At 42.4% G+C, this 27,212-nt stretch overlaps 1 protein-coding gene across 4 annotated transcripts; it reads left to right on the forward strand.

The window, feature by feature from the left end:
- On the forward strand, positions 1–27,212 carry zgc:109889 (uncharacterized protein LOC553542 homolog). Of its 4 annotated transcripts, XM_054752998.1 has the most exons (11): positions 1–215; positions 15,153–15,292; positions 15,563–15,697; positions 17,602–17,755; positions 17,837–17,954; positions 18,702–18,770; positions 19,054–19,098; positions 19,177–19,310; positions 21,266–21,538; positions 21,710–22,113; positions 22,186–27,212. In XM_054752998.1, the coding sequence occupies exons 2-11, from the start codon at positions 15,160–15,162 to the stop codon at positions 22,341–22,343; spliced, it is 1,623 nt and encodes a 540-aa protein (XP_054608973.1). In that variant the 5' UTR covers positions 1–215; positions 15,153–15,159; the 3' UTR covers positions 22,344–27,212. The 4 variants fall into 4 exon arrangements, with proteins under 4 accessions (XP_054608973.1, XP_054608974.1, XP_054608975.1 ...); XM_054752999.1 differs by lacking the exon at positions 18,702–18,770; XM_054753000.1 differs by lacking the exon at positions 18,702–18,770 and having other exon boundaries at positions 19,060–19,098.

Raw genomic sequence — 27,212 nt, forward strand, 5'->3', positions numbered from 1 at the left:
TGAGGTCGACGGAGGCTGCCGTGGAAACGACACACATCCACTCAATCCACGCAAGGAGACCGATTTGTTCTCTTAGAAGGCTCCTCCTCTTCCTCCTCCGCATCCATCCATCCTTCCACCTAACCTCCAAAATATGGAGCATGTGAAATGAGCCGCGAAGAAGGAGAAAGGACATCTGGAAGCTTCTGAACGAGTGAAGAAGCACAACAAGCCAGGTAAAGCGCTTTAACGAGCTGCACGTGACTGCGCGCCCAACACGCACACATACACACACACCTCATTCATCCTAGCAAACACTTGGCTCTGATCGTGATCGTCGTCGAATGTCCCCACGAGCGTGCACTCCTCACAGTGATTGACAGGTAAAGGAGCTTGCTGCGAAGGAAAGCAAATGCGCGTGCGTGGCAGGGATCCACCGCGCGTGTCAACACCGCAGCACGCGCACACATTTGATCCCTAATAGTGCACATAATGATTCAGTGTATACCTGGACATGTGGACGTGGACGTGTGCGTGTGTTTGCCAATAATATCATGTATACATTAATATGCTTGTCTGTACCCTGAATACTGTATATACTTAGACATTTACGCGTACGTTCATGTGTGTATAATGTTTTTATCCGTGAACGTGTGTGCGTGTACCATGACTGTACAGTCTAGCTGGGCCCAGCAAGACTGTACGTGTGTGTGTGTGTGTGTGAGTGAGTGTGTACAATGTACAATGTATACATGGACATGGATGTGTTTATGTCATGAATGTATACTTGGACGTGTGTGTGTGTGTACCTTGGATGTCTACTTGGACATGTCAGTGTCTACCTAGATTGTATACCTTGATATGTACAGTATGTGTGTGTGTGTGTGTATACAAGGAATCTGTATCTACCATGAATATATGTGAGGACATGCATGTGTGTATACCATGAATATGTACTTGGACATGTATGTGTGGGTGTGTGTATATATATATATATATATATATATATATATATATATACCATGAATATATGCTTCGGCGTGTGTATATACCATGTACGTGGAAGTGTGTGCACCATTCAGTGTGTGCTTTCTCTCTAGTCCTTGAATGTTCTAGTCTGCGGTTGCCATGGTAACTATGTGTGTGTGTGTGTAGGAAAGACGGCAGGGGTCAACGCTTGTTTCCTCCTGAAAACTCTTATGCTCCTGTGATAACAGATGAGGACGGTCCAATTCAAAAAGCTCTGACCTACATTTAAATCTTAAATTCTAGTATTTGTTCCATGAAATTTTATTAAGTTATTCCTAACAGTGTCTTACCTTCATTTAGTAGCATGTGTCTTGGCTGCACTGCTTCCAGGAGTGTATGTCTATGTTAGATTTTTTTTAGTCTAATCCGATTTGTATGTGTTGCCATATCTATGTAATATGCCCAGGACCTTCAGAATCAGGAGTGCTGGCCCTGTCACACACGCACTATTAGCAATGGGTGGAGATGGGTGATTTGCACGTTAACGTGACTTAAACCTTTTTTGTTCATGCTTGTTACATTTAGCTGGCGCCAACTTCACAAGCACTGGCAATCACCAGTGGAAGTTAGTCACTAATGCTCGAAGTTGCCTGCAGAAATGAAAGTCAGGCATATCAATGACAATGTATTTGGAAGTAAAGGGTTGAGTGGTTGTCTTGCTTCATTAATAATGGTATTGTGGTCACCGTAGCGCCGCTTCATAACACACCTCATGTGTAGAGAAGATCCGTGTTGACAATTAAGCGACTTTGTCGCTATATTTAGCGAGCAGGGGTGCGTAATTGAAGTGAAAGACAGGAAGTGTTTCTTGCGTCATGCATTTATTCAGTAATTAAATACAAGCGGTCAATAAAGGTGAAGTAGCCGCCACGCTAGCGAGCGGGAGTGGAGATCCACCTCTGAGTGTGCAGCAGCAGTGCCGTGCAATGAAGGTGTCAAAGCTGTAAAACCCTCTACAAGCATGCAACCCCTTTCCAGTGACAAAGCCAGGAAAGCAGCGCTTGGAGCACTCCCTGGCTACAGCTCTGTGGCCCAGGGGCCATTTTTGGACCGTGGCTCGCCTTCCATAGGCCGGTGGCCCATTGCAAAAATGCAGTAAACAAAAACCTAAGTGGAAAATACAGCAAAAAGGCATAACGTAACTAGAAAAAACTAAAATGTCGATACTAATAGCTAATATAAACACAAAGATTTGTCCTTTTATATAACTTTTTTTTAGACTTTTTCAATAAATTGAAAAGGGGCTTCCCTGGACAGCCCAAAATAAATACACAAAGACAAGTAAGTAAAACAAAGCTACAAGCTGGAACTATGCTTGCACTTCAGCCAGTAAGGAACTTACATACACTATTTGGCACTTATGTATAATGTAAGAGTTGTTTTTTTTTTAAACGACTGATTTGTGTAGTGGGTAATGACGTTGGCACTTGGCACAGGGGACTGTAGCTTAAATCCCAATCTGGGTAAATGGCAATGTAATATATATTATTATTATTATCTAGGGCTGTCTTCAACTAAGGATTTTCATATCAAATCCGATATGTTAGATTTTGGCCATAGTCAACTAATCGTAGATTCTTTGAGTCCTTTACAGAATTCACCAAGCGTTGGATTCACCAAGCGTTGGATTGTTCACCCACTAATCTGTTTTAGAATGTATTAACTTCAGTGCTTTATATGGACCTAATGTTTATTTTATTTTTTATTTGGAGATTGAGTAATGAACACAGCAATATTCCCCACTGGTGGTCATAACTAAAGTTTGCAGGCAGTACTTTGGAAAGTCTCAAATACAGTGGAACATACTGTAAATGTCTAGGACGGCATCTGTGTGATGCTTACCTGTTACATGTTGTGCTGTCGTTTTGTGTTAGCACTGCGATTGTAGGTAGTGACCCCCCTCATCACAAAATTCGTAAGCTTCCTCTTCTTCGTATTCTCTGCTTTTTGATTGTGAATTCCGACCATTTGAGTTAGTCCCTCCTCTTCTGCTGCGTGGCCAATTTGGCAAAGATTTGCACACTCGCCATTTGCATGTTGAGTGCGATATCCAGGCAATGACGGCGCTCTGCATTTTGTGGTACTTCTCATTGGAACACACATATGCCCACTAAATGCTGTGGAAGTGTGTGTACTGAAACACAGCTGTGCTTAACACAAAGTGACCAGCTTGGAGGATCTGTATATTTTCATCACTGAGGTAAAGATAACCTTTGAAGCACAGCTGCTCCATTTAAAAAATGTAATTTTTGACATTTTGTCCTTCCCTGCCAGCCATCTATTCAGTCTGAGTGAATTTCTTTTGAGCTATTTGGGGTTCCAATGTGCTGTGTGATGCTGTAAATTCTTCTACATCTCACGCTGTGTGCTTAAAGCGTTTACAGTGCCATCCAGAAGTATTGGAAGAGTGAGCCCAATTCCTTTATCTTTGCTATTGACTAAAACCATTTGGTCGGTTTTTCATCATTATTTTTGAGGCTCATCTCTGTACTTTTTTGGCAAATTCCAGTCTGACCTTCCTATTGTTCTTGTTAATGAGTGGTTTGCATCTTCTGGGCTAGCCATTGTACTTTTGTTCATGAAGTCTTCTATGATCAGTTGATAGTGATAACTTCACTCCTGTCCTCTGCAGGTTGTTGCTGATGTCAGTAGCCGTTGTTTTAGGGTCTTTCTTTACAGCTCTCACAATGTTTCTGTCATCACCTGCTGATATTTTCCTTGGTCTACCTGTTCGAATGGTTTCTTTCTTCCTCAGGACATTCTAAGTCTGGGGTCGGCAACCTTTACCATCAAAAGAGTCATTTTGCCTCCTCTGCCAGTAAAAAAAAATTGTCTGGAGGCCGGAAAACATTACACAGCTTATAAACTTGTAAAAATTTTAATCTTTTTTTAGATGTTACCTGTTACAACAACAAAAATTCAACAAACTAGAAGTGTGGTGTGCATGTGTAGGCCTACTCTGAAATAAGTTAAACACTTAACTGTACAAGCCTTTTTGAATGCTTCCCATATACACTCCTGATCAAAATCTTAAGACCAGTTGAAAAATTGCTCGAATTTGTATTTTGCACATTTGGATCTTAATGAGGTTTTAAGTAGAGCTACAATATGCAAAAGCAAGAAGGGGGAGTGAGACAAAAAGCACTTGGAGAAATTCATTTATTGAAAACAACAAACTGAAATAGGCTGTTTATTAGCTGATCAAAAGACCATTGCTCAGAAAATAACAAAACCAGAACAAAAAATGTTCTCAGTAGGACTCAGCAAAGAGTAGCTCCACCGTTCTTGTTAATCACTTAAAAAATTGTTCTGGGCATGCTTGATGTGAGTGTTTCCAGGAGGCTAGTGGGAACATTGCTCCAAGTGGTGAAGATGGCTTCACGAAGGGCATCAACTGTCTGGAACTGATGGACATTTTTATAAACTTCCCTTGCCATCCATCCCCAAATGTTCTGTATGGGATTTAAATGAGGGGAACATGCAGGATGGTGCAAAAGAGTGATGTTATTCTCCCTGAAGAAGTCCTTGGTCAAGCGAGCATTGTGAACTGCAGCGTTGTCCTGTTGAAAAACCCAGCTGTTACCACACAGACGAGGGCCCTCAGTCATGAGGGATGCCCGCTGCAACATCTGCACATAAGCCTCCGCCGTTTGACGACCCTGCACCACCTGAAGCTCCAGTGTTCCACTGAATGAAAAAGCACCCCAGATCATGATGGACCCCCTCCACTGTGAAGAAAACATCTCAGGTGGGATCTCCTTGTCATGCCAGTAACGTTGGAAGGTAAAATTTTTTCTCATCAGAGAATAAAACTTTTTTCCACCTTTCAATGTCCCATGTTTGATGGCAAAGTCTAAACGGCAAAGTCTAAACGGGCAGTTTTGTGGCGTTGAAGGAGACGAGGTCTTTGAATTCATTTTTTGTTTGTGTCTACCGCTTCACTTTTTTGTTCCATAATGCTCAGGATCTTTCAAAAAATGTAGAATGACTGATTTAATTGCACCCAACCTCAGCAGCAATGGCACGCTGCGAGAGGCCTTGCTTATGCAGCTCGACCACGTTCAAAAAGAGAAAGAGAAAGCTTCAGTGTGAATGCCTGACAGAAAATGAACATTTTGAGCAGATTTTGGCTTTTATAGCCTGTGGTCTTAAACAGCCTATTTCAGTTTAATTGTTGTTTTCAATAAATTACTTTTTCAAAGTGCTTTTTGTCTCACTCCCTCTTCTTGTTTTTGCATATTGTAGCTCTACTTAAAACCTCATTAAGATCCAAATGTGCAAAATGCAAATTCTAGCAATTTTTCAACTGGTCTTAAGATTTTGATCAGGACTGTATATGTAAAATTAAAACAAAATATAGCCAACTTGAACATAAAAAAGCTCATTAGAGTTCACATATCTGCATATCAGTGTTGACCATTATATTGGTCCTGTCCTATACTGTCTTTGCAGAGCGAGGCATTCTTTCATTTTCTGAAGAATTTCCTGTTTATTTTTTAATTTGGAGAATAGATGGCCTGATATTTCTATATGAAAGATTTGTTCATGTATTCTCCATCTGTGAATGGCTTCCCCTTCCTTCCAATTTCATGTGCAGCCCAATGTTGCCAACGTGGCGATTTTCACATTTTCACATTTCCCCTACTTCGGAGTAAAAAAAAAAAATCAACCGCGCTCAGCGAAGGGATCCGCAACAAGGAGGCTGCACAGCACTTTGTGGCACCGGAGCCAGGGGTTTCCGAACCCTGTTCTAAGTGGTTGTACTGGCAATGACCAATGTTTATGCAGTGGTTCTGATTCATTTTCATCTTCTCTCACATTTACAATTGTTGTTTTTGGAGTCTGCACAGGCAAAACCTATCCGACCCAATCTGAAACTGAACGTAGCCATTCAGTGCTATTTATTAGGGGTGTCAAGATACACTAAACTCACGAGACAATACACGATATTGGGTTCACAAGAACAAGGCGACACGATATTTTAACATTTACCATTACTTTTAAGAGAACTACAATGATAAAATGTAGAATTGGTAAAACAGACTTTTTTTATTTAACCGAATCACACAACAATGTAAGTACTTTTTTAAATAGTTTACAACTTTGCATGCATGACCAAAGTAAGACACATTGAACTGTTGAACTTCTTTCCACAAATTGTAACAGAAACAAAAATGTATAACATTTAAAATGATGACAGCAGTTGTAGCTGCTACTCCTGATTTAGGTTGATGTAACATGTAAAATAGATTGCAGATTGCAGTAATTAGCTTTGTGTTTACGCTCAAAGAACTACAGTTTCCATAATTACAGTGTCATACCAGGAAGGTGGTCCGTATTAGCCTTTACTATCACATGTTTTGATATAAGTCTTATGCAGCGATCGTGTTTTAATCGGGCAAATCTTAAGTAATTTTGATCAAATGTAGCATTACTACAGCTTCTGCTTGGACATTAACACGGCGGCAACTCTGATGAAAAAAACGGTCACATGTCAGGAGTGAGTGACGCTGGGAATGCCAAGTGCAGGTAGGACTGTACAGTAAGGTTTACGTAAAGCACTTAATGTGTGGTTCCAATCCTGACTTGTGCACTGCCACGTCCATATTACGAGTATTATCATTCACAGTAGCAATGCCATAGTTCACACATCCTTTCTGGCTGTCCTCTTCTCTAAACCCTTGTGACACTCGTACTATTCATTGATTGAATAAGTAATGGGTTAGGACACACATGGGCATCAAAACACACCCGTCAGTCACATGTTCCAATACTTTTGCTCCCATGAAAAATTAGTGGGTTCAGACAAAAGTGGCTATTGTCTAAGTTGTAGATCTGATCCAGACATAAATACCTGGCATACAAGCTGAAATGTTGCTCCCTGGTCTCATATTCAATGTTTGATGTCAAACCCAGTTTACAGCAAAAGTAAAGCAATTGACCCCAATGTTCCAGTACTTTTGGAGAGCACTGAATGTAGACAAATGTGTCCTACAAGCACTTGAAATGATACTCATCATTTTGTAGCCATTTATTATCCTGCTGTTTGCTCCAGCCACTAGCCTTTTTCCAGATAACATTCTAGCTCCTGCCCGCTTGTCTTGCCTCATTCTCTGCCAACCCACTTCAGACAGGGGACATGGCAAACTGGGACACAAGGCATCCCAGTCCCTCATGCCTCCACCCTCCGGCCACACCAGTAGACCCAGTTTGGCCCCCCGAGCGCGGTCACGGATGACTTGTTGCAGTCCCGCTGAGGCCAACACATTTAATTGTGAGGGACAGGGTTGCAGTGGGCCGAGGGGAGGGGACACACACAAACTGCATTCATCCTGTTTACTGAACATCAGCAGAGACACTGAAAAAAATAAAGTTACGTTTGAATAGTTAGCTAGGTGGTTGTTTCCCGTGTATTAATTCACTTTTACTTTGTGTGGAGTGGGTCAGTGGAATTAGCACAGTGGTAAGACATATGCTGAAGTGAACTGCATAATTAGTTATTAGTGTTTTTTGATGTGTTTGGGGGTGCCTGCTAATTGTAATTGGGATCATTTTCAGCAGCATGAAAGAGAATCACGAAGGGGGGAGGTAGAGATGACAAAGAAGGCCAGAAGGAGGTGATAATGCTGTGGGGGTTGGGTTTTGGAATGATCTTGCTCCGTTTTGATGCCATGGCAGAATTATATATTTAATAATAATAAAAAAAAAAGCACAAGCTCGATTTATGTGACTTTAAAGCAGAGCTTCTCAAATAGCGGGGCAGGCACCCCTGGGGGGTCGCGGTGAACTGTCGGAGGGGCGGGAGAGGCAGAGAGGACTCATATGAATATGCATGAATTTATCACACTCAGTATGCAATTTGATTGTTGAATACGCTTGTATGCTGCACGGCTCTCCATTTTGTTGCATTTCACTGGTTTCCGTTTCTTGTTCAGTCTGTTCAGTACAAATAAATAGATATTACAAGTTGAGGGGCGCGAAAACATTTCTGTCCCCCAGTGGGGGACATGACAAAAAATAATTGAGAACCACTGCTTTAAAGCAACCATAAGCAATCATTTGTTGTTGTAAAAAAAAAAAAAAAGAAATTCTGCAAGTAATAGGTTTGAATATTATATTGGTGCTACACTAGCAATTCCAGACTAGCAGGGGCTGGCCTCCTCTAGTCGTCCATCATATGATTGGACCTTGTTGAGGTATGGTGGCAAGGCGAGATGGACCCAAATGAAGAGAAGCGGGGAGAGACAACAGTAGAATGTAATACAAAAAAAAGTGCAATCTAAAAGCACTGGGGAAACCCAGGATCCAAAATGCACAATTAAAGTTTGCAATGTCCAAAACACAAAGGTCATGCAAGGAGCTAGGACACTACAGCTAGCATGGAGCAGATTTGCCACCACAAGATGCACAGCAGCGAGACAAATACTAGACAGCAAAACAAGTAACTAAATACTAATTATACAACATGACACATCTGGACTCGACACGAGAGTAAGGAGAGAGATGAGTGGCGGAGACACAAAGGTCAGGGTAAGACACAAGGAGCACAAGGGGGACAAAACAAAATAAAAACCAAAATATAAAAGACTGTGACACAACCAACCTAGATGGGTCCAATGTTGTGTCAGCCCCAGCATGGACGCTAATGCCACTGTTCAAAGTTTGGACAAACACAAATCTTGCTTGATTTGATGATGTGAGCTATTGTTCCAGAGTGCCACTTTAAAGAAGAAAATCGACAGTTTATTATCTAATTATGTCATCAAGAATCTGCAGGGCTTGTTGCTCCCATTAGCAACGTGTAGAGCTAATTTTCACGGATTGCTATAGCAAGAGAGGACGAAAAGGAGGGTAAGGGCAGAGCAGACGGCACATTAAGAGCATTAGCATTAGCCAGCCCGTCCACGTCTGCTATGTGGCTTGTCTGCACAACACTCTGATCATCATGATTACGATGATGAGTTCCAGTTTAAAGTTCACTACCATCATCCATCCATCCGTCCGTCCAGCAATCCGTGCATCCCTGAATTTATTCATGCATTCATCAGCCATCCATCCATTCATCCACATGTTCGTCAAGCCATCTGCCCATTTCTCCTCCTATCTATCCATCCATCCATTTGTCTGGCCATCCTCCTCTTAGCCGTCTGCGTCGTTCTATTTTCACAGTTTCACTTCTCCTGGGGACCTGTCAGTGTGTTGCCATGACAACCCTGCCATGCTCCTTCCTTGTCCGTGCATTCCTTCCTTCTGTGCTTCAATCCCACTCATTTTGTTGACATATCTCCATGATATAGGGAAGAACGAAAACAAACGTGTCTCAAATAAAAATAAGTAGCATCACAGCAGTATTTAAAGTAAATTAAAAGTGCAAACATAAATAAGCTGCAACACAGTAGGATTTCAAATAACAATAAAAGTGCATCAGATAAATTGCTTTAGTTTTTCAAATTCATCTCTGCATTGGTGAATGGTCTGGCTTCGCTCGTAGTTGTCTTTCAAAGTTTTTGATTTCTCTGTGCGTGTATCCAAACCGAGGGGATGGACTACATCGAAGTTTTGTTATTTCTTCTGAAAGTGCCTCCGCAGGTTTTATTCCTTTGAAACAACGTTTATTTCAAAGAAAATACATCAGCTTTTCCACTGCATTTTCAGTAAATACATATTTTTTAGTGTAGTCGCTGTTAAGTCCAATTTATTTTCGGTAAATACATATTTTTCAGTCTAGTCGCTGTTAAAAGTCCAGTCTACTTTTGGTTTATTTGAGTTTAGTTGGTTTATTTCAAACATGCATAAAAGGTTACATTCAATTACATCTTATATTTACAGTTTCACAATTCAGCATGCCTGAAAAGGGACAAGGAAGAAGCAGAGCTGATATAATTATATCTCCTTTCCATATCACAGCAATAAGTAAGGTATTTGTTCACTCCCTGTATTCAATATGCATGATTCACAAAGGCCCCAGAATGAAGCAGCCGCAAGCCCAGAGTGCCACCAGCAGGCTGTTGGAATCTCAGCCTCCTGACAGAGAACAGCCAGACTTGCCCATCCAGAACCCAGAGAAGGCTAAGCCCACCCGCGGCGGCCACAGCGCGTCCTGCTCCATCCCTAAGCCCCACATAAAAGCCCAACATTCCCAAAACCCCCGCGATCAGTAATTGCATTTGACACTTACCTGTATCTGGACATGAAAACAAAACAAAAATAATAATAATAACTTTACATATGTTTTCCTGCTTAAAGGGGTGTGTGTGTTCTCTTTAGAATTGATAGTGTATTTGTTTAAATGTGAGTCATAATGCGTACGCCTTGCTTTTGCCCCCTGCAGGGCAGAAGAAGTACTGCATAAACAAGCAGCTCTCATGTTAGACTGAATGGTTTACATAATTCGGGTGATCTTTGGTGGGCTGAATAAAATGCTTTGATGGGCCAGATGTGGCCTGCAGGCTGCATATTGAGGACCTAGGATATAGTGCATGTATATTGTGTGTAGTGTAGCAAAGACCTTAGGTGTACATGGAAATGAATGTGTACTTGGACATACTGCATGTGTATACTTGGACATGGATAAGTTGTGCGTCTACCATGATGGTATCAACATACTTGAACATGTAGGTCTGTATGCCATGAATTTATGCCTGGACAAGTATTTGTGTGCTTATCATGATTAGGCATTGTTTGAATTTGAACGATTCCGGTTCCGATTGTGATTCCTCGTTTCAATTCCGCTTCCTAACGATTCTCGATTTCGATATTTTTAAAAGGCAGGGTCATTAAAGTTTGCATGGTTTAAATGAGGGCGCTAACCAGAATTCTTTTTGGATGAAATGTCTGACCTTCTCAATGAATTGTTTAATGATATGAACTTTTTGTCACTTTTTTTTTACTATGAATTTCTTACAGGGTTATTTTCAACCTTCACAAAAGATTGTTTACTTTTGAAAAGTAGTATACAGTCAAACCTGTCTTAGCGACCACCTGTATAGAACGGCCACCTGCCTATAACGGCCACTGACAAATTCCCCCGCAGAAAATGTACGTGTTATAGACCCTGTGTATAGCGGTCACCTGTCTAACGCGGCCAGCGGGCACCCATTTTGTATCCCTTGGTCAATATCTGACCACGTATAGCGGCCAAAATGCAGACTCAAGCAGAAGCTTCATGCACGAAAAAGCCATGAAGCTGTCGTGTGTAGACTTTAATTACTGAGTCCTAGCTCAGTCACAATCATTCACAAGATCCACACTTTAATTGCTTTATTAACAGCGGTTTATTAACCTAGTAGTTCTTTACAACTTTTATCCACAGTCCCACATTGCCCTCTACTGGTCAACATGCAACAGTATAATTATATGTATCTGCAAACAACAAGCTTCTAATCACAGACATGTTAACATGTGCGTGCACAAATTCAAAATGGCCGCCAACCTGTCCATAACAGCCACCTGCCTATAGCGGCCACTTTTGCTGTTTCCCCCAAAAGGTGCACCTGACAATATACAAACATGTACCAATATGAGTTTACAATTTAAAAAAAATATGTTTCCCATAAGGCATTATGTCTGAGCAATGCATTCATTGGGGCGCTGCAATGATGTCAGCCTCCCTCTGGGCTTTGGGCTTGGTCTTATGGCTCCCTCTAGTGGACAGAGGCAGTATTGTTTTCTGAAATGTGCTGCATTATGGGAAAACTTAAAAATGTGTTTGGTTTTTTTTAACTCATACTGGCACATGTTTGTATATTTCTGAGGTACATTTGAGTTTGAGTGTTAAGTTGCTGTGTGATGAGTTTAATGTTGTTTGCATGATGAAACCGTGAGTGATGACCTTCTGCAATTTTCAATGGTTTGACAAGCTCGTTGTGAGTTTTTTCACAGCTCTTGATTGGCTGACTGGTCCTCATGGACTTGTGCGCACCACAATATGCCATTTTATGACGTGGACACTTATATACCGGTGCAGCTTATGTATGTATAAATCTGTTTTTTTTCTCTAAATTTATTGGGTGTGACTTATACAGCAGTGCAGGTTATACGCCGGAATTTATGGTAATTGCCGAAACTGTCATGTTTTCAATTCACATTTTACATTTCCACAATTACTTTATTCTTGACAAAACATAATAAACAGCTTACTGGCTGTAGAACTTGGCCTACGGTAGACATAGTAGTAGTATATTTCGTAGTAGTAGTAGTAGTATGTATATTTACACAGGGCATGGCAAATTTTATGTTTCAGACTGGCACTGTGTTTGCTCAAAGTTTAATTGTGTCGTGCCAGGATTATCAGCAAGTTTTGTTTTCCCCGCATAGTGTATATTGGCGACAGCAGAATTTGCAGTGCAGTCAGTACCTTTCCATGCGCCATTTTTCACGCCTCACAGTGATCTCCACTGCGATTATTGGTCACATGCTTTGTGCCTCCCAAAACGCTAGATGGTGCTTATTCTTTCAGTGCTGGTAAATGTTTGGCTTTTCCAGTTGACCCGTTACATCATATACTGTATAAACAAAGCACCAGCGTTGCCAGATTTGCTTTTTAGAAGCAACTTTGGCCTTGTTGTTTTGTAAAGATGCTTGCAAATTCCCAAGTTCCGTGTTGTTTTGGCCTTGTTTTCAGAGAGCTAGTTGCATGTTTCTTTTGCTAAACCTGGCAACATGTCTCAGTGTCTCACCAGCAAATATGCATTAGCGAGCCACATTGTGCTATCAACTACGTCTCAGTTGAAGTGATTACGCAAAACAATTAACTGCCAGACACAACTGTTGCCCTCTATTCAATTTAAGACAAGCATCTTGACCTTAATGGCTAGCAGTTTACACAGAAACAATACGGGTTGCCGCAGTGTGATGGCTACTTTTTTACATCACAAAGTACAACTGTTCGGCTTACTCAATTCATATGTACTGAACTTTATGTCTTAAATAGCCACTAATATTAGACATAGTTGTCAACAATTTAGATTGTAGCTCAAGTTACCACTGAACATGGACGCATTAAATTGAACAGCTAAAGGCAACAACCACTGAACATGGACACAAATTAGCTTGAACAGCTACTAGCAATGTGCATACAGCGAACATTTAGCAATTTTTACACAATCATGACCCACTTGGTCACTATTAATTCCAGTTTACACTCCGGCGTGGAGACTGGCATGTGTGCAGAACGAGTACTCCACTCCTGTAGTACACACATGCAAAAGAGGGAACTAGTTTACATCTGCATAGTGTAGATATGTTAACCTTTTTTAAAAAACAAACAATTTAATTGGTCGCACATGCGCAAGTAGATAAGTTTACTCGCAATACCTAAAATTTTAGTGGCAAATGTGACCATTTAGTCGCAGTCTGGATCCCTAGTAATGGTAATATTTTGGTTAATTTTGAAAATGCATACGTTACATTAGCGTACATCACATATTTACAGTGTAACAATTGAATATGTCTGGAAGGAGTTTGAAGAAGCAGAGCTACAGACTCATTTGTTTTGAGTCGACGCCTCAAAGTCCCACTGAATATATTCCTCTGTAAATACTGTAATGCCGCGCTTGTGGTCAAGGAGAGACACAGCCCCCGATGCTCTTTCAATCGCTTTTGAGTGCTTTATTAAACTTAATTTAGTCCCTTCTTCTGTTATATCGTGTACACCCAAGTCCGGCCTCTTCCGCCATGAATAATAGTTCCTCTTCTGCCTCATACCAGCTTTCTCTAACTGAGCTTGACCTTGGCCTCCAGCAATCCTGAACCGTAGGCCATCAGCCCCAGCGGAATGTGCCTTCTCAGTTGTGCTGGTGGTTTGTGTTTAGGATGGCGAGCTTCTGCTGCGTTGTGCGTGTCTTTTACATGTCAAGTCGTTCACACAGGGTAGCAAAGATCCTGGCCACAAAATTACTGCCTTGGTTGTTGTGGGGGATTTCTGTAGTTGTAAAGCAGCTGAAGAGCTTGGTCCGGCAGCGCGTATGAGGGGATAAAAACTGCACCGCGAGATGCAACGAGCCTTTGTCCCGATAGTCAACACTCAGTGAGACATTTGGCTGACAAAACAAACGGCACATCGTAAAGAAATACCACCCTCTAATAAAGTTTAAAAGCCAGCATTTCGAGAAATGCTGCAAAAGTTTGACAGACAGTACAAATTGCCTGCAAGAAAATACATGTCACTAATGGCAATTTCAAAACTTTACAACAGAGTGAAAGATGATGACAATACAAAGGTTCCATGCGGTGGAAAGGGCTATAGATGACGTGTGAATGTGTAGTATGTGTGTAACATGTACTATGACTGTATGTTAAGTTATATGTGTGTTTGTGCATATGTGCATGAGTGTGTGTGTGTGTACCATGAATCTTTACTAGGATATGTACAGTATGTGTGTGTATCCTATGGATTAATACGTGGACATGTATGTGTGTACCATGAACGTATACTTGGACACGTATGTGTTTGTACTATGGATTTGTATATGGACGTGTGTGTGCCATCGATGTACACTTGGACATGTTCAGTATATGTGCCTTAAATGCCTAATTGACGTGTGTATGTGTACCATAAATCTGTACTAGGAGATGTGTGTGTATGCCATGCATGTATGTATGTTAAGATATGTATGTGTGTACCATGACTCTGTACTTGGACATGTACTCGTGTGGAGCACATTTGATACAAAAACTATTCATTTACTGTAAATGCTAATTGCAAACTGTGTAGGTTCACTTTGTCCTGCATGTGACCTGAAGATGTGTGTGTGCAACGACTATATGCCATTGTTATCAGTAACAATGTGTGTGTGTCTGTGTGTGTTTTCATCATGTCACACGTATCACTGGTCTGACTTATTATAAATGAATGCAGGTAGAAGAAATATGTGAGAAATTAAACGCTAAGTGATATTTTTTCTTTGATATCACGGCTGATGTGTTGGATTATTTCTAGATTTAACACAGCTAGAGCAATGTTTCGCACACACATTCACAAACACGCGAAGTTGTTTCATAATTGCACCTCATAAAGGCGCACGTGTGACTGAATGGATGCCCGAAAACAACAACTGGCTCCCACATTGAGAGAAGCCCAGTGGTTTCATCTCACGTGTTTGCTTCACACACATTGGTGTATGTGTGTGGTCATGTGACTCCAGGAGCATCATGCCGCTGGTGAAGAGGAACATTGAGCCCCGGCACCTGTGTCGCGGGGCGCTGCCAGATGGCGTAACCAGCGAGCTGGAGTGCGTCACCAACAGCACACTGGCAGCCATCATCAAACAGCTGGGCGGCCTGAGTGAGTACCAACATGGAATTGAAGACTTCTTCCGGTTACACTTACATTGCTGCCTAATCTGGATCCAATCCCATAAACTTTGGTAGAGGTAAAACTCCTTCAATACACACAATGTTATAGTGAACGTAATGTTTCTAAGCATTTAGTGACAAGCTCCCTCTTGTGGACTCAGGAAAGCAAGATTTTTGGTGTTCACCATGCAGCGAGACACTTATGTAAGACAGGATGGACCCCTTCCAAATGTGTGTGTTTGTGTGTTTATTTGTGCAGGCCGCCATGCTGAGGATATTTTTGGAGAGCTGTTCAACGAAGCCAACAGCTTCTACCTGAGGATGAGCAGTCTGCAGGAGCGTGTGGACCAGCTGGCGGTCAAGGTCACACAGCTTGACTCCACCGTGGAGGAAGGTGTGTGTGCGTGTGTGTGGGGTGTGCGTGTGTGTGCATCTAACAGGGGTCTTTTTGAAGATGTGTCTGAATGAAAGCTGCATCACTTTACGTAGAGGAGTGTTCGTGTGGCTGCCGGCAGGGAGGCTAAGGAAGACATGATCAAAGAGCACACCACATGACTTCCCTTCATTGCTAAATTTAAACATCCAGATTGGTTTTGCCTGCTAATGAACAGATTAATGTCTCCACAACATCACACACACAGACACACATGCACACACACCACAGTGGTGGGAGCATATGTTACACGGGCAGGGTTTAACCTTATTGTCGTGTGTGTGTGAGTGTGGCCATCTGGTCGTGCCTGGACAGTGTTGCACAAGTGTGAAATCTCCTTTATAGTCAAAGGATTTGACACACATATCCGCCCTCACACACACACACACACACACACACACACACACCCATACACTTGCAGATTCCCAGAGTGGCTTTCAGCATCAGATTCCATACACCTGTACAGCTTATGCTGGGCAGGAAGCATGACTTTAGAGGTCCCTATTATGCAAAAGTGTTATGAGCATCAAACGTGGAAACATGTTGTCTTCCTCACTTGTCAGCTATGTGGGAGCTGTAAGTTTGATCATTTATCAGTTGTGGTGTCACAAGACACCCGTCTCTCACAAGGAGACGATGCATGAGATATAAGGTCCACAAGAACGAGACCAATTGAGATTTTAATGTTAATTTTTAGAATCGTACAAGGAAAATATCCATCCACCCATCCATCTTCTATGCCGCTTATCCTCACTAGGGTCGCGGGTATGCTGGAGCCTATCCCAGCTGACTTTGGGAGAGAGGCGGGGTACAAGGAAAATATATGACTGCGAAAAAAACTTTTTTATTTAAGTGAGTCACAAAACAATGCAGGTGCGTTTGGAAATGTTTATTGTCCCACAAATTAACGCTTAATGATATTATTTGAATTTTTTTTGAGACCATATAAACCACTGTGATGATACTATACATAATAATATATCATAATAATATTTTCTTTAATATGTCATCTTTCACACTGTAAAGTTGCGGAATTGGTGTTTGTGACATGTATCTCACAGGCAATTGGTTCTGCCTGTCAAACGTTTGCAGCATTTCTTGAAATGCTGACGTTTCAACTGTTTTAAAGGGTAGCATTTATTTTGCAAACACTTTCTGCAAACGCACACAGTTTTGCAGTGTTCCGTTTGTATCTACTTTGTATCTACTTTTAAAACGTTTGTATACTTTACCGACCAAGCGTCTCAGTGAGTGTTGACTCAGACAGTGTTGATAGAAGGGAGGCTCTGCATCTCGATGTGTAGTTTTTTTCCCAAATGGGGAAAGGTGGGCAAGTTCGTTTTGTTGCCATTTATGTTGCTACCGCTTTCGAATAAATTCGGCATCCTGGCCCATCCATGTTGATGGTCTCACCTTGCTCATTAATAGTCCCATACGGGGGTTGTGGCATTTGGATATTATTTTTTCCCCTCCTAATTTCTATTACGTTACCTTGCATTGTTCCTCACAAGGCTCCACTCTTTTACTGTGTGTACGCTAGCGCCCCCCCCCCCCCCCCCTCCAACCACGCACACAGATAAAGTATGACAAGATAATACAACTGTATGACAAGAGGTGTCAGTCCATTATTCTATGAAGCGTGTAGGTGCTGAACCAATACACAGAGTGAACCCTTCCTCCTGCCTGATTGGAGGCATGACAGGAGGAAAACAGACATCCATGCACATGGCAATATATGGGGGGCCGGCAAAATTATCGAGTTAATTTGATTTTATCGTGTGATTAATTTATTTATTATCACGAGACAGTTTTCCTTTCTGACTCCTTAATGCTACGTTTTTGTATGTGATTGGTGTCTCCTGCAGTCTCCCTGCAGGACATTAACATGAGGAAGGCCTTCAAGAGCAGTACTATCCAGGACCAGCAGGTGGTGTCCAGGACGTCGGTGCCCAACCCTGTGGTGGAGATGTACCATCGCTGCGACAAACCTCCTCCGCTCAACATACTCAGCCCCTATAGGTCACTACTTGAATTCTTATAAATAAGACTCTTTCGAGCGTGCCTCCATTCATCCATCCATCCATCCATCTCTCTCTCCAGGGATGACAAGAAGGACGCCCTCAAGTTCTACACGGACCCGTCCTACTTCTTCAACCTGTGGAAGGAGAAAATGTTGCAGGCGACGGAGGACAAGCGTAAGGAGAAGAGGCGCCAGAAGGTGCGTCCAGATTCCTGCTGGTCACATTTGGAGTGTGGGTGTGTGTTTGCGAAACAACTGGATATTTGTTATGAAAATACTGAAGCTGTATTTTGGTTGCTGTTTTAATTTCCTGCCTGTTTATTGGACTGCGCTCATGTGCCGTTTGATTACAGCAGTGGTCGGTCAGGCATCAACAAGGTAGCTTGATGGACTTGAACACACCACAAAACCATAAGGAAGGAAACAACCATCCATGGCAGCAAAGTGCAACACTTAATTTAAACTATACATAATGTAATGTATGATGATGCAATGTATGCAGTTTGGATTGATCACATGATAGGAATTCATGTAGTGCTTCTTTTGCATCTTTTTCTTTATTATATGTTTTACCATAAAGCACAGTATAATGGTGCACTATGAAATAGAACTGGACTTGACTGCCTCAACCTTTTGATGGCGATACTTGTCAAAACCTGTCACTGATTACTATTGACACATTTTAATGATAATTCATAGGTTAAAAAAAAGAGTCTTGACCAACTTCTGCTGTTTGCTGCGCTTTGTCAATATTTCTGTTCATTTTGATGCTGCTCACATGCCCTTTCTCTCTCAACTCCTCATTAATCTTTCGCTCATCTTTAGTACCACTTGGCCTTTCAAAAAATACATTTACCCTTCCTTCTTTCCTTCCATCTTTCCTTCCTTCTTCCCACCTCTTCTTGGTCTAACACACCAGCTTGTCTCTCTCCCATGTGTCCATAGGGCTGTCCGGCCCATCCCGACAGACCCCACTCCAGACAGGCCCCACCCAGGAGCCCCCTGTCCATCTCTGTAAGACAACCCCGACCCCTGAACTCTCCCCCTAATCCCTCACCCCACATACACATACACACTGTCACGAGTAGAACGTGCACACACGCGTCATGCTTGTGTTTTGTGTTGCTTGCTAGCCTGTGTGTGTTATTCAGAGTTGAAAAGTGTGTAGATAGTTGTGTGTGTGTAGTTGGCTCTATGTGTCTCAGGACCTGGTGAGATGGTCCTGTTATCCTCCCACACCACAAAAAGGATCACTAATAATGGACTTTACTGTTGTCATTCTCTCATTGTCCACTAGGAGCAGCAGAAGCAGGTGGAGGACCCGGGCCGAGAGGTCAAGAAGGTTAGTGACTCAGCGTGAAAGCTAATGTCGAGGCGTTATCATGAAAACCGCACATCATCTCTATCTTGCTTCTTGAAGGTGCGTAAGGCTCGTAACCGGCGTCAGGAGTGGAACGTGCTGGCCTACGACAAGGAGTTCAGACCCGATGCCAGGCTCACTCCCTCACCTTACCACGGCATGTCTCCTGAGGGCTCCTTGTCACCTGACAGCAGGTAAGTTGCTAATATGCTGCCCTCTCCATTGATTCCTGCAAGGTCCACTATTTTTCACCAATTTTAAATTAGTGCCAGAGGTCCCTCAGGATCACAGGCTTTTTTGGTGAATGTTTTGGCATAAAATGCCTTGATTTCGCGGCAGGTTTTTCAAAAAGATGCTGCAAAAGTTGCAATGGTTTGAGGCTTATTTTTTCAACAACATTGGATCATGTGAGTTTAGGAATTTATAATCCATGTTTATTGTAAGTGTTATTTGTAAACGTAACCACCGAAAGCTCAGGATTTCAACAAATCTAACACAATATGCTGTATTTGCACACAAATGTGTGCAAAGTTTGGATGTTTTGTTGTTTTATCACCACACAGAGCCTTCAGTGGGGACTTAGCCGACTTAATCCAATCTTGAACACCACTGCTGCCTCCTCTACTATTAGTGTATTTTCTGCCGCAGATTCTATCGCGATTGCTGCTATTTCGGCAGTTTTATAACATTCCTGCTACCCCCCATCCTCATTTGCGGTGTTTTGACGCACCGCATGTCTCACCTATTTCTCCTTGAGAAACATTTTTAGACAAAATAGAAACTGAAATGAGGCTGAGCTGAGAATCTCACATTCGTCTTCTGAGCTGTAGAAGAGCAAGCTTTGAGCAGTTTCCACTGAGGCTTCCCCTCCTGCCACCCCGAACATGATGAAGCAAAGCATCTGCTCCAAAATGTGCCGCTTTTGGACTGTCATGGCGAGCGGACTCGCTGCCACCAGCACACAAGTTCAAATTCACTCCTGAACTTTGCATAGAAACAAGCCCACAAATGACGCTCAGATTGAAGTTACATATGTCCGCCATCTCTTTGTGTAAAATAGAAACTACATGAGGCATCATATTTGTCTCTGAGGCTTGTTCAATTCAGCAATGTTGCTTGTCGCAGTTTTGGCGCTTGAAGGGAAAGATTTCTGCTAGTAACTTCAAGCATTACGTAACTTCTACCAGGGATTGTCGGTGTTCTGTCGAGCTGTGCATCCCATAGTGCGAGTTGTCTGAGTGATAAATTACCTCAGTGTTGGAGTCACCTGGCTATGCAGCTACCTGTATCTAGCAAATGTCTAAGTAGATAACGTTATATAAGTTCGTCTTCAACATCTTCACATGATTATCATAACTTAATAAATCATAATGTAGAGTCAATTTGAATGGAGATTACTTTCCTGTGTATAAGATGCTACTTTTTTCTTAAATTTTGAACCCTGTGGCTTATACAGCGGTGCGGCTAGTATGTGGCTATGTTCTTATGGCATCTCCTTTACTTCAGAACTTCTACTAATCATTTCAATACTGTGCCACTCGCAAGTCAGTGAGGAAACGGTAGCTCTTTCTTTGGCAGGAGCAAATCACCAGCTATCAGTGCACTCAAAACGAGCTTGTCAACACATTGGAATGCATTATGGGAAAACGTAACCCGTCCATTTTATTCAGTAAAGACCGCACATTAGCGAAGAAAATTCTCAGTAAGGAGAGTGTGCGGTGTTAGCTTGAGCTTAGCTTGTATTCTTCCATGCCTTCCTAATCTATGTTTACATTGTCAACGTGAGAGCACTTCTGCCTCGCTGGGTGGTGTATAGACTATGGTACTCTGGAGAGCTCAGGAGTCGAAGAGCGGTATAAAAATGTTGGCGCTGTGAAATCCAATATCCATAAGTCCTTACTCCAGTGAGGTTCATTTGGTTTAACATTCATACATGCTAAACAGCTCTTTTTACAGACCAGAGTTAGCTAGTTTTTTGTACCTGACAGTTTTGACTACTGACTTGCTCACTCTGAGGAAGACTGCAATTTAGCAGTCGAAACTGTCAGGTATGAAAAAACTAGCTAACTCTGGTCTGTAAAAAGAGCTGTTTAGAATCTAAAAGCCAAGTAAATGTTAACTAATAGGCGTCCTACTCTTACCTCACCAGTCCCAACCACCCCGCTACCCAGACCGCCAACATGGGCCACCCCATCGACCACCACACCAGGGATCACCTGGGCGCAGCCACTCAGACCCAGTCGCTGGATCGCGGCCTCAGGCCGGCCAACCAGCCTCAGGGAGCGGGAGGGGCTGCCGCTGGTGGGCGCCATGTAGCCTCCTTGGGAAGGACCCCATCAGGTCACGCTAACCAGGCCGCGGGGGATCTGACTGTCAACGGGCCGAGGCAGCAGTCAATTAAGGATTACCGGGCCGGCCATGGGTATGTAGAACACTTGATAGAAATTGTAATGTGGAATAATCACAGAGATGTTCATACTGCAGCAGCTCTGACTAAATGTTTGAAATGTCAGAAATACGATACTACAACTCTCTGTGCATCACAGATACAGCAATACAATGTCAAGTATCTTATTAAAATGTGTTTCTGCAGTGGCCAGCCTACCACCATTCCAGAGTACTATATCCCTCCTGCACCTCCCCCTCCTCCACCAAGCATCCCCTCGGCCCAGACGGCCTTCGATCACACCCCGGGCCCACCCTCCGCCGTGCCACCCACCTCCTCCGCCCTATCCCGTCCTTACTCCCCCTCGCCTCCTCCTCCTCCCGTCAACTACGTCCCCTCACCCGCCCACCCACCTTCTGGGGTGCCGCCGGCCGCCCCGCCACCTCCCCCACCTGGGGGCCCCGTGGGTCACCAGGCTCACGCCTCCCCTACACACGCCGTCGTCGGGCAGGCAGGGGTGGAGGCCGCGCCCCCTACAAGGAAGGCCACCATGCTGGGGATGATCCCCATGAGCGACGCACGCTCCGACCTACTGGCTGCCATACGTAGGGGTAGGTTTGAAAAGCAGAGCGTGACGATAAACCTCTTCCTAGATATCAGACGCTCTGTCTGCTTCTCCACAGGCATCCAGCTGAGGAAGGTGCAGGAGCAGAGGGAGCAGGAGGCCAAGCGGGAGCCCGTCGGCAACGACGTGGCCACCATCTTGTCGCGCCGCATCGCCGTGGAGTACAGCGAGTCTGACGATGACTCCGAGCTCGATGAGAATGAGTGGTCCGACTAAAGAGGTTTTGGGAATAATTAGGACCGGTGATGGCTTTGGAGGGGGCGCATTTTCAAATTCATTTCGGCGCAAGTGACACTTGTCACACATCTGAACATTTTGCAACAACTTAGTCATTTCAACGCCTCCTCTTGAGATGTGTCTAAACAACCAACGGAGTTTGGCACATGACACACAATTTGAACAAAACAAATGCACCAATTCCTCCCCCTTACACCATGATTGATAGCAATAGTCCAGGTCTCTTGCTGCACAGAGCCCCTGTTGAGTGAGGAGGTGTTGTGTTGACTAAACATATGGCACAGCAACAACAGTTGCTAATTATTGTGCTATTCTAATGTATTTGTACTTGCCAAATGTTAGGTTTATAAAAGACAAAGACAAGAGAAGGAACAGTAGCTCCTCTGAGTGCTCAACAAGTGGACCTTCCGTGGATTAAACTACACTTGTGGGAGTTTCGCCCCTTGGCCACATTAATGCTAACTTGCGTAGTAGCAGAGGAAGCTAACCAGTTGGGGTAGGTGATACTGCCAAGTGTCATTTCAAGATCACTGAATGATTGATTGATAATACAATTATTCCCTTTTATTACACACAATTGTGCGAGCAAAATAACGGCAATAGTACAAAATAGGTAAACAAATCAAAAACTACTATTGGCTGTCATTCAATTTTTTTTTTTGCCCCGTTTCCATGGAGTTTTTGAACAATGTAACTATGCAATCTATTTTAACAACACAACAAAAAAATCAGTTATTTGTGGAAACTAATACTTGTGGAACTAATAAATATTGAACCCGACATGCTAGTATCGAACCGATACTGATACTGCCTTTGGTGTCGATTTGGATCCATTAGCTTACCCACGACTAACCGGCTGCTGGCTGTCTTAAATTGAGCTAAGTTAAACCTCTTTATTTGTATTAACAATTTTGGTAAGATATGAATGTTGAAAAAGAGGTCGGGATGGAGGTTTAGCTTAGCCGGTGTGGGGTGTCGCGTTTCAGCACCGCACCAAATGTACACTTAATCCATCCAATTTCTATATCGCTCTTCCTCGTGCGCTTTACGGCTGAGCTGGACCCTATTGCAGCTGACTTCGAACAAAAGGCGGGATACACCCGTGAAGATTGGAACTCCAAATGGATAGTTGCTTTATCATTAATATAGAAAGACAAATCCGACAATTAAGGCAGTCTTATGATTACATTTATTGCTAAGCTGGTTGCGGATTCTTTTGCATCTTTTTGGTTATTGTATGTTTTACCATAAAGCACAGTATATAGGTGCACTATGAACTAGAAGCAGGCTTTACTGCCTCAACGTTTGGCTAGCCAAAAACTCACTCATTAATATTTACACATTTTAATGATTTGCTGCACTTTGTCAATATTCCTGTCCATTTTGATGCTGCTCACGTACGCTCTCAACTTCTCATCCATCTTTCGCTCATCTTTAGCACTACTTGGCCTTTAGAAAAATACACTTAGCCTTCCTTCTCTCCTTCCCTCCTTCCTTCCTTCTTCCCTCCTCTGAGAAACAACACACGTGGGAGTGTTGCTCTCTGCATCAGTCATGAAAAAAATCACTTGACATGAATAATTGTACAGTATGTTTGGTGATTATTATATTATTTATTATAATATGGGGCTGCACGGTGGTGGCCTCACGGTCTGGAGACATTTCATTTCATTTGTTATTTTGTTTGTTTTTCCTATTACGACTTACAAACAATAATTTTTTTAATATTTCAACTTTATGCTACTGAAATGACATTATTTTCCCTCACAATATTATGACGTTATTCTCGGGAAATTACGCCTTTTTGTTATTAGATTACAACTTTTTTTCTCGTATTTTGACTTTATTCTTGTAAAATTACTGCTGATTTTTCCATTTTTGCTGTTTTTTTTTATTTTGTTAAAGTTTTACTGTCAGATTTTTTTTTTTTTTTTTAGAATGTGCCGTGGGCCAATAAAACGGCCACAGGCCGCAAATGACCCCGCGGGCCGCACTTTGGACATCCCTGCCCTAAATTTTCCATATGTGTGAATGCTAGAGTGAATGGTTGTCTGTATGTGATCGTTTGGAGACCATTCCATAGTGTACCTCACCTCTCGCCCCTAAAATTCAGCTGGGATAGACTCCAGCTCACCCACGACCGTAATGAGGGTAAGAGGAATAGAAAATGTATGGATGCATGTTTCAATATACCAGCTGTTAATGTGATCAAAGGGCACTCCCATTAATTTAAAGCGTTCCTTATTATCCCAACGTATTAATCAATCATCATCGGCTTCCTTGCGAGCAAGCGTAGGCCGATATTCAGGTGACATTTACTCTCTTCAAAGCCAGTGACTGTGTGCTGTGGTACTGCTCGTCTATAAAATTACAACATATGCCACCATGAGCCAGGGTCAAAGGTCACACGACCCTGACCCTGGATCAGCACTGCGGAGGCTTTGTGTCTGGACTGCTATAAATACATCTGCGTAAGCAACCTACAACAGTGAATAAACAGCATTATCTCGTCTGCTTCGGCTTGGCTGTCCACAGGGTAAGAACACTTTTTATAATGTGGTCGTCTTTCATTTAAAAAAAAAAAAAGCGTTGCAGTGAGCCGTTGGTTTTGATTTACCGTATTTATTTAAGGCTGTTACATAAAATGCATTTTTAATTGAGTCGTATGCCAAAAGGTTTGCAAAAAAATGTCATTTTAACAGCAATTGTGGTGAATCATTGTTGAATCTTCCAACAAAACTTGGAAAACGACTACATGGTCAGTTAGTTTACACATATCGGGGCTACACACACAATTTCAATCTCGGTGAGCGTGCCATGGTGTATTATTTTCAGTCTTTTCCCCCGTCCCCTGTCCTCGCATGAAGAAGGGGAGAAAGAACATTGTTTTTTTTCTAGGTGCTGTCTGTCATGGTTCGGTATTGCAATGGGGGCACTAGCTGGAATTTACTATATCCCGCCCTCTTTGAGACCGCTTGTATGTGCATGTGCGCACACACTACGTGCATGTGCCTGTGCACGAGCCGTGAGTGTGTGACAGCCATTCATGCCACTCCCCCTTTTCAGCCGAACAACAAATGTCATTCAGTTTAACTCGTACTTGTGAAGAATATCGACATGTTTTCTGAAACCACTATTGGTAGCATATGCTAGCTGGTGGTGGTGTTATATTTTTAGGGTGAAAAAAAGTGTAATTTGGAGCCAAGGAGGGCTTTAAAATGTAAGCACATGGCCCTGAACATGGAGCTGTATCTTTAAAAAGAAAGTATATTGAAATTCATGGTGGCCACTGAACCCAACATATTGTACAGCTTGACATTTCCATAACTCGTGCAGAAAGAAGTTTTACTGATACATTAGATCCCTGCTTTTTGTGCGGGTTAATTTCCGAGATCATCCACGAATGGCAAAAAAAACCTGAGTAAGTGAGGTGCCCATAAAAGTGTCTATTTTTGACACTCTTATTAAACTTGGCTTATGCTGTTATGTCTAGGCCCTTCTGTATACAACATCAATTTGCTTGAGTTTGACATCTGCACCGTTACAACACGAACAAAGCCAACAAACATCGACCCAAATGCCAAGTCACACGTGGAAAGAAGCAATGGACTCTGCTGGCATAGAAATGAACGCATTCACACAAATAAATGCAAAAGAGTACTAGTATTTACAACCCGCAAGGCATGCTGGGAAGCCCACGCGCACACTTCCACAGCATACCTTGGAGCGTATTAGTATCCATGTGTATAATCTCTTGTTGGTTTGTCATGTGTGAATAACTGTAAATGTTAAACTCATGAGGCTGACATGTAATTCATTACCACATATTTGTAAATAACCACCAGTTTAGGGTAAATCAGATGGGTTTTTGACCAAAAACATCCTAATTATAGAGATTAAAAGCACATCAAGGCAGTACTTCCCATGAGTGAACAAGTATTTTGATAAAAAATGTACGACTGTGTTTGGTCACCAATGCTGGTCCACTGTACACTACTCACAAAAATTCACAAGTGTGATCCGTGAATGGACAAACACATTTCCTGCTGCAATTAGAATTGGTATTTAAACAGTCCTCAGGCACCCTAGTGAGGATAAGCGCCACAGAAGATTGATGGATGGAGCTCCTTGTCAGAGAACAGGAAGTTGTGCAAAAAGTAGTGAAACATTGAACAACTGGATGTGTGGATTCAAAAAGTTCAGAAAAGGTCAACTTAAGTTGTAAAGGTTACACTGGAGTGCATTTTAGGTTCATTCTGAAATTTTACCTGAATGTCCCTTTTTGTGAGGAGTGTATTTCTGGACAGAAATCATCCCAGAGAAAAATGTGATCTCAATTGTAAGCTGTTTTTCTCCCAGGATCATGCAGCCCTAATACATATCTTTCAAAACAGGAGCTTATGTTTGTCCAGTAATTCAAAAATTCACCAGCAAGGCTTATTTTCTCCTGTAAATGTCTCGTTGTAAATAAGGACGGAGAGATATGCATTTCTGGCTGCTACTGTTTGAGTTCAATAGGATGTGGAAATGGGTCAAATTTTATTTAGAGCATTCCTAAATTGGAAAGATTGAATGCTCCTGGGCTTATAGTCAACGAATGTGGAAGCTGTAAGAACCGGACACTTCCCTCCTTGACGGACTTTTGGCGCTGAACTATTGGACGCTGTGTTTTTATGGTGACCGCCTTGCGCTGGTGTCTTGACGTGACTGTACAGGCCGATTTCGAAAAGGGATCCTGTAAACACTTGTCTTTTTGGGGTCATTCATGTACATTGTTAGACAATTTCAAAAAAGAAACTGCTGTAAGCAAGTATGCATGTGACTATAGACATTAAATGGTGAACTTGA

This window comes from Dunckerocampus dactyliophorus, chromosome 15 (assembly GCF_027744805.1).
Source record: "Dunckerocampus dactyliophorus isolate RoL2022-P2 chromosome 15, RoL_Ddac_1.1, whole genome shotgun sequence".
Taxonomy (NCBI): domain Eukaryota; kingdom Metazoa; phylum Chordata; class Actinopteri; order Syngnathiformes; family Syngnathidae; genus Dunckerocampus; species Dunckerocampus dactyliophorus.

Excerpts from the sequence above, each read along its gene's own strand:
- zgc:109889 (XM_054752998.1), top strand. The coding sequence starts at position 15,160 with ATGCCGCTGGTGAAGAGGAACATTGAGCCCCGGCACCTGTGTCGCGGG. Across the intron at positions 17,756-17,836 it reads AACATACTCAGCCCCTATAG|GGATGACAAGAAGGACGCCC; the intron begins GTCACTACTTGA and ends CTCTCTCTCCAG. Across the intron at positions 22,114-22,185 it reads ACTGGCTGCCATACGTAGGG|GCATCCAGCTGAGGAAGGTG; the intron begins GTAGGTTTGAAA and ends GCTTCTCCACAG.